The 13,921-nt window shown below is 40.2% G+C and overlaps 1 protein-coding gene across 1 annotated transcript in view; it reads left to right on the top strand.

Moving 5' to 3' along the window:
* Positions 1-13,921, top strand: part of SMURF2 (SMAD specific E3 ubiquitin protein ligase 2) — a 58,731-nt gene that overhangs the window by 21,468 nt on the left and 23,342 nt on the right. The window contains exons 2-5 of the mRNA XM_034067789.1: positions 5,256-5,294; positions 6,880-6,988; positions 12,421-12,554; positions 13,304-13,369. Of these exons, the coding sequence (XP_033923680.1) occupies positions 5,256-5,294; positions 6,880-6,988; positions 12,421-12,554; positions 13,304-13,369 (348 nt within the window). The remainder of the gene's footprint in view (positions 1-5,255; positions 5,295-6,879; positions 6,989-12,420; positions 12,555-13,303; positions 13,370-13,921) is intronic.

The following is a 13,921-nucleotide window of genomic DNA, read 5'->3' as shown; positions in this document are numbered from 1 at the left end:
ACAGTAGGAATTTGTTAGGAAGGTTTGAAGTGCTGAGCTCTCTGCTGGAACCTGTGCATGGGGTGCTGTTTGCCTGGTGTCCGTAAGGTTTGTCCCAACCAAATAGATAAATCTAGGAGGAGTTTTATACAAGGTGGAGAAGAGTTCGTCATGTCAGCGCTGGGTTCAAACACCCCAAATGATTTTGGGGTCCCAGGGGCAGCCATCCCAAGGCGAGGAGGGGCGTGTGTGTGGGTTCATTTGTCTCCCTCCCTCTCCCTCCCCCAAGCAGGCTCATTCCAATCAGCAGTGTAATTGGAATGCAACCACAGTCTGGAGGAGGAAGGGGAATTTTTGGCAAGGAGAGGCAGAGCAGTTGGGAGCTTTATTCAGATTAAAGCATAGACGACCATTCATTATCAGTACAACACACATTAGCAACAGCATAGCATTGTGTTTCTACAGCTGGGACTTATTTTAGTGATTGTATTGCACTGTGTGTTACATGCAAACAACTGGGATCTGATCACAAAAAGCAATGCTAATGGCTTTCATTAAAAGATGGTGTTTCTGTAGGGGAAGAAAGACTTGTCTTCAAAATGAACTGTTGTGGTAAAAATTGATAGGCAGCCTGTTTTTTCTCCTCACTATTCTATGTGCTACATATGTTCTGGAACAAGTACTCTTTCTGGAGAGAACCCCTTGGGGAAAGAAAAGAACAACAGGAATTATAATGTTCAAACTGTTGGTTGGATGCAGAAGGCTGAACTAGTTCTATGGTGATGACACATGAAAAGCTGTAACATTAGAAAACATAGTCTTAGCCTTGGACCAGTCCTCTTCCCCCCCTCATAAACTCGGGGCTGTCTGTTGATTCAGTACTGGTTGCTTATGGATGTCTGACATGAGATGGGGGGTGTTTTCTTAAGTCACTTATTGAATTTTAATGTGTTGGTTACGTGTTTGATATAGATTGAATAAACAGTTTGATATAGGTTGGAAATACAAGATCGCTACCCTTAAATGGCCAAGTTCCTTAAATTGAGGTCTTTTTTAAAGTTGCCTTCCTGAACACTCCCTCTAGGTTTGCTATCCAGCAGTTGAAGGTGAATCACTGTAAACTCTTAGTCATACTTCAGATGTGGCGATCCTGTGAAATCTCATGGATCTTTATCGCTTTTTACTTGTTTTCATCATGGGCTTCCTACAATTATGTTCTGCTTTATTTCATATTCTTTGTGTTCTTCCCTTTAGAATGCAGACCTTGTGTTATAGGTATACTTGTTAGTCTGAACTGAATATACTCCTTTTAACACATAAATAGTGGTAATGTGTAACCTGGGATACCTTCAATGACAACAGTCTGATGTCATAAAAAGTTTGATTTTTCGGTACAAAATGATTCCCAAGTCAGAAGCAGTTGTAATGAGCTCTTCAGTAGCCAGCAAAGAGAGAAGGAAAAGTTCAGAAAATGAGAGAAACATTTATCTTCCTATAAAATTCACATTTTCAGTCATCACATTCCCTTTGCTTTATGGGTTCAACTGATTATTTCTTACCTCTCTCTGATTGCGTGTAAATTTCAATAGCTAACACATAAATTAGATTGCAGGAGTTGGAGGATAGGAAATATTTTGCCTTTACTTGCAATAGTCAAATTATTTCTCATTCTGTGTCACTCACTGGAGTAGTAAATCAGAAAAAGGAACTTGGCAAACGTGGTTCCCTTCATTCCTGTTTCTGAGTATTTGAGAGCTATGTGAGCAAAGCTGTCAAGGAAGGAGACTAGGAAGCTTTATCACATTATGCTCTTTTCATGTTTCTGTGGCCTGACTTAAGTAGCATATGTTTGAATGAGATCATGAGGCACAGTAAAGAGATTTAATGAACGTATAGTATGTAAAAGTGATGTGCGTGTTTGTCTTGGCACGTATGTATTGTTCTTTCATATTGGAATATTGATGTTCTCTTCTGTGTAGACTACCCAGGAAGTCTGTAACAAATACAAAACATAGTTATCCACTGACTCAGTGATACTTTGTAACAAATACTTAATGTACATATCTGTCCTAGAAGCCATTGATGTATTTTGATGATGCGCTTATGGTACAAACCTCCCCCCCCTTTTTTTGTTCCAAACCAGTGTTGCTATGTGCAGGCACTGGTTTGTGTTCTTGCCTCTGAAAACCTGTTGTGCAAATTCAGCTGAAGAGGTTTTGTTTTCGAAACAAATTAGACAAAGTTTTAAGGCAAGCACATACAAATAACCTTTGTCAGTGCCCTCGTGCCTCTAGAGGATCTATTAATGGTGCAACTGCATAGATCTGATAATGATGTGGGTTTGGGTCCAGAACCATGAAAGTTTGAACTTGACTTTGTCAAGGGAAATAAATCTTGCCACGGTTCTTCCTGGTTTTTGGCTCTTTAGCTCAAATTTGACATAGGATAGAGGCCTCAAAGATAATTAGGTCCCATGAGTTTTCTGAGAATCATTGCCTGGATAGAGAGGAGACCCATAGCAGTGACCTGAAATGGGAGGCAAAAGCTGCAGCAAGAGATCCCATGTTGCAAGACCACTGGAGAGTCTGCATTGGAGAGTGTCTGTCTAAAGGCCCTACCAGTGGGAAAAGCCTCAGCTATAGCTTTCAGTCAACCATAAAACATAAATCCATAGGAAACCAAACTTCCTTAGTTTTTATTCTCAAGGAACTATTAATCAGTTGGTTATCAGAATAGGTTATAATACAGTGTTGAAACTGTTAGAAAAGTGGAGCATAAACTCTGGTACTTTTTGCACCAGTGGGAAAGGTTTTGTCCAAAAAAGAGTCCTGAGATAGATCTGAGTTCTGTGCATGGACAAGATTGTTTCCCTTAGAACAGAGCTGATGCTCCTGGGACCTGGGCTTTTTCACCTGGCAATACCTGGCAGAGAGGGTGTTGTTAATGGAAGCTTTTCCAGCATCTCTCCTGTTGTGTTAACCTGACAAAGGCAGAGTGGGCTGACATCTGACTTCCCTTAAGTGTGGTTACTGGGGAAGAAATCTTGAGCCAAAAATACTAGTTTGTTCACTGGTGGCTAATTGTTGGGGAAACGGTTATTAGTCTGTATGTTGTATGTGTGCCCAGCCTTATAAAAATGAGACTTTGGCTAAATCCCACTGGCAGGCTTGCTTTCTATTTTGAAAATAAGTGTTTATAATTAGTTAACCTTGCAATTTGTCTTTCAAAAGATTAGCCAAACCTCTTTATTTTGGACATGAAACAGTTTCAAAACATGTTGTATGAATTTTGACGTAACTATTGGATTTAAAGACTTCAGCTTCACTTGACGCTTCCTGTTTCTTATAATGGGTGAAATTGTGCAAATAATTGTATCTTTGGGGATCTTTAAAACAGTGGCCATCTATGTAAGCATCTATTTGACTCTCAGTTTCTCACCACTAGATGAAAGTTGGCTGATGAGCTGTAACCTGTTTCAGTTCTTGGGCTGAGTGGTGTATGCTGACAGCTCAGGCTGAGCATATTCTTGGTATAATAAAATCTTAACTGCAGAAGCATTTTCCTAAGTTTATCTTATCTGTTTCTGTAATGTATTCTCAGCTGGTATCAATGGTATGGGTAAGGTAGACTTTCAATTGCTGGGCACATGGAAGTCTTCAGTAGCTGTGGATTTTTATTACACCATTCTAAGGACCTTATTTGAATGCTTTGTGGAGCAGGCAGTGATGTGACAGTCTGTTTGCTGTACATGCTTGAACTGCAGGTATCAGAAATACCTGAGATGTTTGACTCTCTATAAGCCATTAATAGGTGTCCCTTTCTGTTTTACAGAGGACTAAAACTCATTAGAGTTTTAAATAGGTTTTCCAGTGCTGCATTCCCATGGAAAGCAGTTTCACTAAAACCAACATCTTTATGAACATAAAAATTGGGAAAATAATCCCATTGATATTAGAACAATATGCAGCTTTGTGCAGAATGATGCAGGGTGATGCCTTCTGCCCTGATCCTGGAAACCTCCATCAGAGTGCTTATGGACAACCTCTGCTCTACTTCTTATTTGGGCAGATGCTGTGAAAGAAACTGGAGAATGTGCAGCACTGCAGGATCACTTTGAGGATGTTCAATGGAGAAAGCATGAGCAGTTTGGTCTGGTTTGAGGCGGCGTCTGTGGGATGTGGTTATTGGATGCACTTTTCTGTCTTTGCATTTCCTAGTAGTAATAAATACTGGCAATCTCATAGCAGAAATATCCACAGGGATCCTACAGTGAGGAGTCTTTTGCAGCATTGATCCCAAACAGATACCTCTTCCTCCTTCCCTTCTTCTTTCTGTGCTAGCTGTGGGAATTCATGCTTCACTCAATACGCAAGAATCCTTGTGTGTTATCACTAAATATTTTATGTTTCACAGGGGAGTCTGGTATTTCCTACTTACTAAACCTGTGAGAATAGATAAGCATATGTAGTCTAACAGGGGTGTTTTGTGAGGAGTCTTCCATGTGTACCTTGGCATCCTTGTATCAAAGTTGTCCTTTTGACCTCTTATTTATTGATTTATTTATTCTTTTATGACTTACTGTGTTCTCATAGAGATGGTTTTCCCCTTGAGTTTTCCCAATTTTGAGTTGACAAATACAAATGTTCCTCCCTTTCTATTTTAAACAAAAAAGACTGAAATAGTTACTGGCTTCTACAAATAAAACATTATCTTCAGAGCCATCAGCCCTCTCGCATTGGGAGTTAGTCTACTCCACCCAAATGTTTTTCAGGTAAAAATGTTTATTTAGTTACTACTCAAGGGAACAGAAAAGTCTGAGCTGCTGTCCTGGTACTGCACTGTTTCTTATGGTCAAGGAAGCTTTTGCTGGTCTTAGAACTGAGCATAATATCCTGCTTGTGGAATGCTATTAACTTTTCTAGTGCAATGTTTTGTGCCACTGTTTGCTGGGCTGGTTAGACATGGTCCAGTTCCCTCACTTGGTGTAAACAGAGTTGGTAAAAGAATTGAAGGGGGGGGAAAATGCATGTGGAACTATTGTGTGAGGATAGCACCACCACATCACTTGTACTGTAACCTACCTGAAAGTGAACTGCCAAAAGATGATGCTTCTGGCTCCGCTTCTAGGACTTATTTTCCATGACTATATAGATGGAGTAGGAGCACAATTCATTCACGTTCACTCATTTTGGGCAGGATTTTCTGGAATGCAGGTAAAGTAATGTTTTAAAGCTGGGAATTGGTGACTTAACCTTGTGTTTCTGTTTTTCTTGCAGTACTGTGTGCAAAAAACTTGGTGAAAAAGGATTTTTTCCGTAAGTAGCTGTTAACGTTTTTCTATCCAGGATATATATTCTGCAGGTTCTATACATTGGTGTTTGCACGTGATCATTGCATTAAGATACTTGCATTAAGGGGGTGGGAGCTTTCAAGTTTTCACATCATTTTATTTCAGGGCTTCTAATCTTTCCTTGGGTGACAATTGTCACAGATCCATAATAATCATTAAACCCCTGACACACTCTCCCTGGTTTTGGTGGGAGTGGGAAACAAATTTGCTCTCTCAGGCAAATTACATGTTTTTCAATTACACGTATGTATTAAGATGTTTTTCATACAGGAACGTTTTGTCCAGCAGACAGAGGCACATCCTAATTATTGTGTCATAATCTGCACCTCCTGACATTAGGTTTTAATTAATTTTAATAATGTTTTGAAAGAAGTGCTAAGAGGTGGATGAAGGAGGCAGAAAGGAATGTTATTGGCTGCGTAAGCACACACACACATCACCTGCCTGCTGCCTCCCACTTGGGAGCAGGCAAAATTCAAGGCATCAGACCAGAATATAGAAAAGAACTTGAAGGGTTGATACAGATTTATATTGGAGTTTGTGGTACTTCTAAAACTTGCTTTATGTCTGGATGTTTGCATTGATGTAAGTTTCCAGGTGTTTAATGGTTTAATACTACCTAAAAAAAACCCTCTCAAGATTTGAAATCTCTGATGCACTTTGTACTGAAGCCCAAATCACAAGGTCCTGTTCCTCCCCTTCTCCATATGCTTTGCCTTCATCCCCACATGCTTTGTCTGACACTTGTCTTGAGCCACTGCTGCTTGCCTGACTCCATCTGAGTCACCTGAGGAAGTGGAACTGGTGCAAAACTTGTGCTGCAGAAAGTGTGAATAATGTTTCACCACCTTAGTTCTGACTCACTGGGCACTCGGTGAGGAATTAGTTTGAGGGGAAAAAAGGATAGGACCACATGACTTAGGGGCATTAGTGGTGGGACCATCCCTTTTGGTGTCAGTTAATGGGTCGGTTAGAATAGCAGTTGCAGTCAAGCTAATTGTAGGCTGTTCTGGTCCTGCTTCTTTCCCTCCCTCAGCTGCCCAGTTTGTCACCATCTTTACACTAATATTTGTTGAACCTGTGTTCCCTGTTTCCAAGGTACTAAGCTGGCAGAAAAAGAAAGTAGAAATCAAAGTGGACCTCAAAAGCAAGAATAACCTGTTATAGGTGATTTTCTATAGTACCAGTAGCAACCAAAACTCATAATTTTTATTCATCTTAGAAACAAGAAGAGCATAAATTTGTTTTCTCTGCCTTTTGCTGAATACTTTATATACTGAGAATTACTCAGTCCTAAATTACAAAGATTAAGGTGTTCAGGCTATTTTTTCCTCCCTACTTGACTTGCACAATTTATTCTGTATCAGCGAAATAAATTGCTGGTTTGGTCATTTCCAGTGCTTAATATGTTATATTATTCCCATTCATTATACATGGCTCCCATTAGGTATAAAGGCAGTTTCAAATAAAATACGTTAAAGTAGTGCAGTGATACGAGACTTGAAAGCATCCTGATCCATTTGCTAATTTTCTTCTTTTCCTCCTCTTAGGACTTCCTGATCCATTTGCTAAGGTTGTGGTGGACGGATCTGGCCAATGCCATTCTACAGATACTGTGAAGAATACACTTGATCCAAAATGGAATCAGCATTATGACCTGTAGGTGGTAACAGTGATAACCAAAGGTTTGAAGTGAAATCCTCTAAAGTACACAGAAATTGTCAGATATTTGTAATAATGTCCTATTTACAGCTAGGAAAATATCCCAGAGTTTATTAAATTATTTATTAAAAATAGTCCTTTCCCTCTCAAAACTTTCTTCATAATAATTTAACCCTTTTTATGGTCTTGCATGTTATTCATTACTCTGCGGAAATGGATTTCCATTGATAAACATCAGTAACTTAGTCTTCAGTTCCTATTTAAAACAGCAGCAAAATATTAGATCTCTTTGATACAACAACTCACTGCCTGGCTTTTATCCTAAGGTAGCTTTTTACTGTAGTATACCTGATGTCAGGTCTCAGGTTTTCATCTGCACAAGATAGTAAGATAATCAACTTTTGGAGGAGAAGAGGAATAAAATAAGCACCTAATTACAAACCTCGTAGATTACAGAACTTAGTCTTTCTTTTCATCAAACCTAGGAAACACTAGGGTTTTAGAGTTCCTAATGCTTACCCTAACAACACACCATTGCATGGGAACTCTGGTCCCTGCCTTATGACACTTCCACCGTTGCAGGAATGCTTTGCACACCAAGCATGGCAGATGGAGTCTCAGTGGCAGTGTGCCTGCTCCTGCCACCACACAGCGTAGGAAAGCAACCAGAGGAAGATGCAGATATGTGAATTGTATTAAAAGGAAAACCCTGCTTGTTTTTTTCCTACCATGAAGATTTCTGTCAGTTTTTAGGTAACCGACAGGCCTGTGTGCACTAAAACTGCCTCTTGGTTCTGTTGGGCTGCTTGGAATGTCCCCCAGCCTGGAGTTTGTACAGCACATTAACACTGCTGCTAATTAAGTGTCTCATGTATCATGTGATAACATATGCAGATGGCACAGGATGATGGATCTGTTGTGATGTATTTATGCAATGATGTCTGAATGAAGTTGCTAATTCCAGAGGAATTTTGTGGCTTGCTAACTTGATTCAGCCTAACAGTCTGGTGTAAAAGAGATTTAAAGACTTCTGCACTTACAAAGAACAAAAAAAGGTTTTGCTTTTGCCTTCCGTGGTTCTGAGTTCAGATCCTAATGTGAAAGGAAGCAGTTGAATTAGTGGCTCAGATTCTTCAGCCTAGATGGGTGTGTGAAAGGGGGTGGGAATCTGGGAGGCTTTCCAGAAAGAAATTGCCAAATAGTTGCTGTCTGGATGCAGTTTAATGTCAGTAGGATACCATGCTTGCCCTGGATGTGTTCCCCTTCCTTATTTTCAGTCTTGTTTGTGTTTTTGCTATTGTTCAGGCTGTTCCTCAAAGCTCTGAATAACCAGACTTAACACATTTACTGACTTTGTCATGTTCAGAGCATTTAAACCCTACCTAACCATCAGTTCTGAAACTTAGCAGGTACCCTTTTCCTCTTCTTTCCCTTTCCTTTTGTTCTGATATCCTAGATGTGCTTCAGCCTTCCCAGGCTTACCTGTGCCCTCCAGCCTCCTCCAGTCCTCCCCAGCACCCTCTGCCCTTAAGGCATAGCAAGTCATTTGGTCTATTTATGTTTATAAGCTGTTTGTACCATGAGCTCCACCAAAACCCGGTCCTGGTCCTGCCTTGGCTCTGTGCCCTTCAGATCTGCACCCCAGGCTCTGGCATTCCCTTCTGTGTTATACCTCTCAAATGTAATCTTGCTCAACTCCTGTAACTCCTCCTCTTCCCAGAATCTCACTGCAGGTTCTGGTGCCGCTTGGTACCTTCCCATTCCCAAGTTCCTGTGCTGCCCTGGCAGAATCACCTTCCCTAACCTCCCAGCTGTACTTTGCCTAGTGTTTGCTAATGATTTTTCTCAGGGAGAGAAGGCAACAGCTCTGCTTAGTGCTGGTTTAGACAATCCCATCCTAGATTTGACTCTTAAATTGCTGTCAGGCAGCTCTTTGCAACAGCTTTGCCTTCTTGACATGGCTGTTCAGACTAGTTTGGTGATGCCCTTTGCATTTAGCTTGAAAGCATTTCTGGCTCATGTTTATAGATCTGGCCATGCCAGGTCAAGCACATCAGACATACAAATCTCTCCTGAGCTTCTTAGATGGGTCTGTTAGGAACATCTAGAGCAGAAGCCTGCTTTGCTTGCCGTTTGCTTGATGCAGCTGCTTTTACAGTGTCTTGTAGGCTCAGCTCAGCATTGGACTGTGTAGCACTGGAGCAGCCAGTCAGTGCCATGTGTCTATGCTGTGTTCCTGTCTAAGCCACAGCCTCTGGCTGGTTCTTTTGTGACTGTCCAAAGGCTCCAGCTCTCTTCAGTTCCTAGCAGAGATGAGAGCAATGGCACTGAAGGGAGAAAGAAGAGAAAAAAATTGGGGTGGTATTTTTTGTTATCTCTTCACACCTTCTTCCTCTCCAAACTGAAGAGCTGATCTCTCAAAGCATAACCATTATATTGGAAAAACTTCAGAAATGGGAAAATGAAGTAATTTGCCCAGGTTGTCAAGAGAGTCTGTGTGACAGCATGGATCAGGAATAGGGAATTCCTGGCTTCTAAGCCTGAGTTCATACCTCTTGATGTTGCATTTTTCTCTTTTCCAGAGGGAGTACATCTGCCTTGGGGTCAGGAAGAGGTGTGTTTTTTGCAGGAATATTTTTTTCCCACTTTCCTCATTCCGTTTTTCTTGTATATAATGCATGTATAATGCCATGGGGATGAAAAGTCACTTGATACCAAACCTTCCTGAGTGGTACATTGGCTCGGGAGGAAATACCACCTTGGCAAAGACAGTTTTAGTTAGACAAAGTACCAATTGTCTCTATGCTATAAACTTTGATTGAAATTTTAGGGGGTCCCAATATGGCATGTACTTGATTCTTGTTTACAGGTGCTAAGAGTGCTGGTTTTCCCTAAGATTTCCGAACACACAGATCTTATTCAAAGTCAAATGTTACAGATTCAGGATATATGTGAGTTCAAAAATACAGATGGAAATGGAATTTCTAGGTTTCCATTTCATTAATCCAGTTCCTGTTATCTCTGAAGTAACAAAACTGTGAAGTAGACGTTGCTGATAGGGTTGAGTAAAAGAAAAAGCTCCAAGAACTTTAATTGTGAGGAGGAATTAAGAGAGAGCATCCATCAAAATGAGGGGGATGTGATTTTTGTTTCTGTTTGGTTTCTTTTTTCCAAACTCACTTAGTTTTTGGAACATTCTTTTTTAATAACAAATACAATTCCTAGCGCAGGCTTTTATGTTGGAACTGTATTGCCAGATGATGTAAAACAAATGTAATTTCTCCAGTGAATGAATTGGAAATGACAGCTTGTCCTACCGTCACTCTTGAAATGCAACCATGTACTTTCATGCCTGAAATTATGCAGATGAAACATGTTGCTATAAAGCCAACCAGCAGTTACTGAGCTATTCCTCTTCTTCCTTTGGAAAAAGAAGCAAGACATCTTTATTTGGAAAATGTAGCTTGTCTTCCTTATTTCTTTTAAATGCGTGAACCAGTCAGGTTTTCTGGTGCAAGAATCATAGCAGGTTATAGCAGTCATATAGAAGTCCTCACCTGTTTGGTATGGATGGCTTACTGTCTGCATCTCAACCATGAGAACCTCACCCTGAAATGTTACAGTAATTCTTGGAAACTGTGTTGTATATTCAGCTGTTCTGCATATTATTCAGACTGTTCTGTTATGAAATTGTGTTTAACCATATACCTTTGACTTTCTTAAAGCAACAAGGAAAACTGGAAAATTCAAGACAGGTCATAAGTCTTTATTTTTAAGTGCACCTAACTTGTTCTCATAAGAATTTATTTTAATTACATGAAACATTGTAGACTGCAACCGTGCACGTGAATTCCCATCTTCATCTTTCGTTTCTTTATGCAAAACTGGCATTGTCAAGGTTGTAAGGCCAAAAATCTGACCTATATAATGCAATCAGTCTACTATTACAAAACCTGGGGGGGGGGATGTTTGTGGTTTGCTTGGGTTTGTTTTAAATGTGCGCTGGTTGTTTTAAACTATGCTGGTGGGTATGTGCCTACAGTTAGGCTTTTCTGTCTTCTTGGGTCAGTCCCTGTCTGCAGGTGAGAAAAAGAAGCTAAGTTCTGCTTTTTGAAACAGGAAAAAGGGGAGAAGTGTTAATTGAGAACTTACCTCATTGCAGCTGCAATATTAAACCATGGGAGTTAGTTCAATTGTTTGGTTTGCCAACCTTGACAGTCTCATTTCTATCCTTATGAAACTATTAAGATGTCTTAAAGCCGATCAAGTCTCAGTCAATTGGGGAGTTGTTTTTAGATGTTGGTTGAGTGAGTTTGATCAGTTTTCCTTCAAAACCAAGAAAACCCACTTGGAAATATACTGCAGAATGTCAGAATTTGTGGTCTGGGAAGGGAGAACTAAAAGCATTTCTTGGGATCTAATCCATAGTTACAAATTCATTTTCCTTGGTTTGAAATAACTGTAATAATTCAGTATGGACAATAGCTCCTTTATTGTAGGTGTTTTGGAGCTGTCCTCTGAAAACAAAAACTATCTCCCACAGTAATTGTGTGTGAAGAGCAAAGCTTCAAGCAAAAAAGCAAAGATAAAATAGCTTTCAGTGTTCGGGTGTCCCCAGGTCCATGCAAGGCATATCTAGGTTTTGCAAAGCCTTTCCATAGTGATGCTGCAAGGAAGCAGCCCACATATGAGCAGAGGCCAGGAGGGGAATGTGGCACATCTCACCTAAAATACTGTATTAACTTGTTGTCATAGGTCACATTCTTAATATAATGTATATTACAAATAGTGCCTATCTGAGGCTTTCTTAATAGCAAATTAGCTTCCCAAAGGTTCATTAACTGCAGATGTGTAACTAGGTTTGCTTTATATTTTCCCTGAGTGCTCAGAATAGCTCTAAAAGAGAGGGACTTGCATTGCTAGTGGTTGGAAGAGTAGCCTGAAAAGCAGCACAAGGATCCTGAACCAATAGTTTCTGTCCTGGCATTTGAACTGCTCTGCCTGCTAGTGCTGCTCACAAACATGCTGCCATTAGCATTGCTGTTCTCTGTGGTTAGGCTGAGCATAGGCATGAATCTAAGCATGTTTTTAGCTGCTTGAAGAGATCTGGTCACGGGGCCAGCCCACAGCCTGTTCGTGTTACTGTTTTAAACAGATTTAAGTAGACTTTGGATTCACGTGAATGCCTTCTTCCAAAATCAGGGTTTTAGATTAGTTTGTATTCAAGTAAACTCCTTCATAAGACATGCTTTCATTCAAGTGTAGTGTGTACATCTGATCTGAAGATGACTTACTCTGGCTGCCAATACAGTGTGTGTTAAATTTGAATGTCATGGTGGATAATGTTTTTTCCCCCTAAGGTGATTTCTGGAGAATCTTCCAAGTATTCAGTAAGTACCATTCACAGTTCTGCTTTTCCACATTTTCAGATACATTGGGAAGTCAGATTCAATAACAATCAGCGTGTGGAATCACAAGAAAATCCATAAAAAGCAGGGAGCTGGTTTTCTGGGATGTGTGAGACTGCTTTCAAATGCAATCAACCGCCTTAAAGACACTGGTTGTAAGTAAGCTAGAGTTTGTTCTCTTTCAGCCCAAACTTTCATGCATAGGCTTTTGAAGAGGGACACTTATTTGGGTTTTCTATAAAGCTTGTATATTGTGATGGGTTTGGTAGTCTGTGTTTTGTGTCCAAGGATAGTACAAGTAGGATGGAGAAGGTAAATTACTACTGGCTTTTCAGTGCCTTTGCCCTGTTACCATAGACAGTGGTAACGTCAGTGCCAGTCTGGTTGTGGATTGTCAACACTGAACTTAGTGTGTTGGAATTCCAAAGGAAGACAAAGTCTAATTGCCTTCAAGTTACCTTTTTTGTATTACCTTCAAAAATGCAAGTCTTCAGGGATAAACAAAGGACAGATTTATATTAAAGCCACATTTATAGGTTAAAAATTAATGGGCTTTCAAAATTAATGAGTAAATTTTATCATACTAAGTGTTTTATAATACTTTGAGCACTTTGTATCCACTTTTCAAAAGTTGATTAACATGTGAGATGCTGTTTTCTCATTATCTAAATGGATACCATTTACTTCTGAACAAAATTTGGTGCACTGGGATGGAAGAGTAGTGCTTGGCTATCTAGATAATCAAAAAAGAAGTGACATGCTGTAGAGAAGCATTGTGAGATTTACCTTCTGTAACAGGTTCTTAACTATCTGACACTAGGCTGAATTTTGTTCTGATGGTACTTCAGTGAGCCTTTCAAAGGCAGCAAAAGACTGATTTACACTTTGTGTCATTGTTCTGTAGATCAGAGATTGGATCTGTGCAAGCTTGGGCCAAATGACAATGATACTGTTAGAGGACAGATAGTAGGTAAGTAAGGGGTTTATCTTCTTGTTCTCTTCCAGCTTAATAGTAGCTATAGAGATACCCGTCCTAGATGTCAATTCTGTGTATTGGATTTCCCCCCTCCGAGTTCAGTGTCTAGTGCCAGAGCTGTGTGGACCTCAGGCTAGAAGTGTGTATGTAGAGAATGAAAACAAACAACAAAACACCCCAAACCACTAAAAAACCCCAAACAACCCCCTCCCCTCCCCCCCCCCCCCCCCCATATTATAAGTGTTGAAACAGATAAGACCATAGATAATGTGAAATTTATTTAGAAAGTTCTTAATTTCACTGTGAAGAACGGTGACAGTTTGAGCCTGAACACCCTGTGAAAAACTGACTGTAAGTTCTTGGCCATGGAGAGTTCCAGCAAAGCTGTGCTTCCTGTAGGGTTGCAAGGATGAAACATCTTGCTGCAACAGGAGTGAATTGCTGTCTGGGATGAGTTGCTCAATTTATTTTGTGTTTTCACGGGTTATTAACAAGTCTGTCACCAGCCTCAGTGGCTGTTCTTTGTCATGCTGCAAACTCATAAAC

The sequence above is a fragment of the Melopsittacus undulatus genome, chromosome 11 (assembly GCF_012275295.1).
Source record: "Melopsittacus undulatus isolate bMelUnd1 chromosome 11, bMelUnd1.mat.Z, whole genome shotgun sequence".
NCBI classification, from domain to species: domain Eukaryota; kingdom Metazoa; phylum Chordata; class Aves; order Psittaciformes; family Psittaculidae; genus Melopsittacus; species Melopsittacus undulatus.
This window is presented reverse-complemented; position numbering and strand designations above follow the sequence as displayed.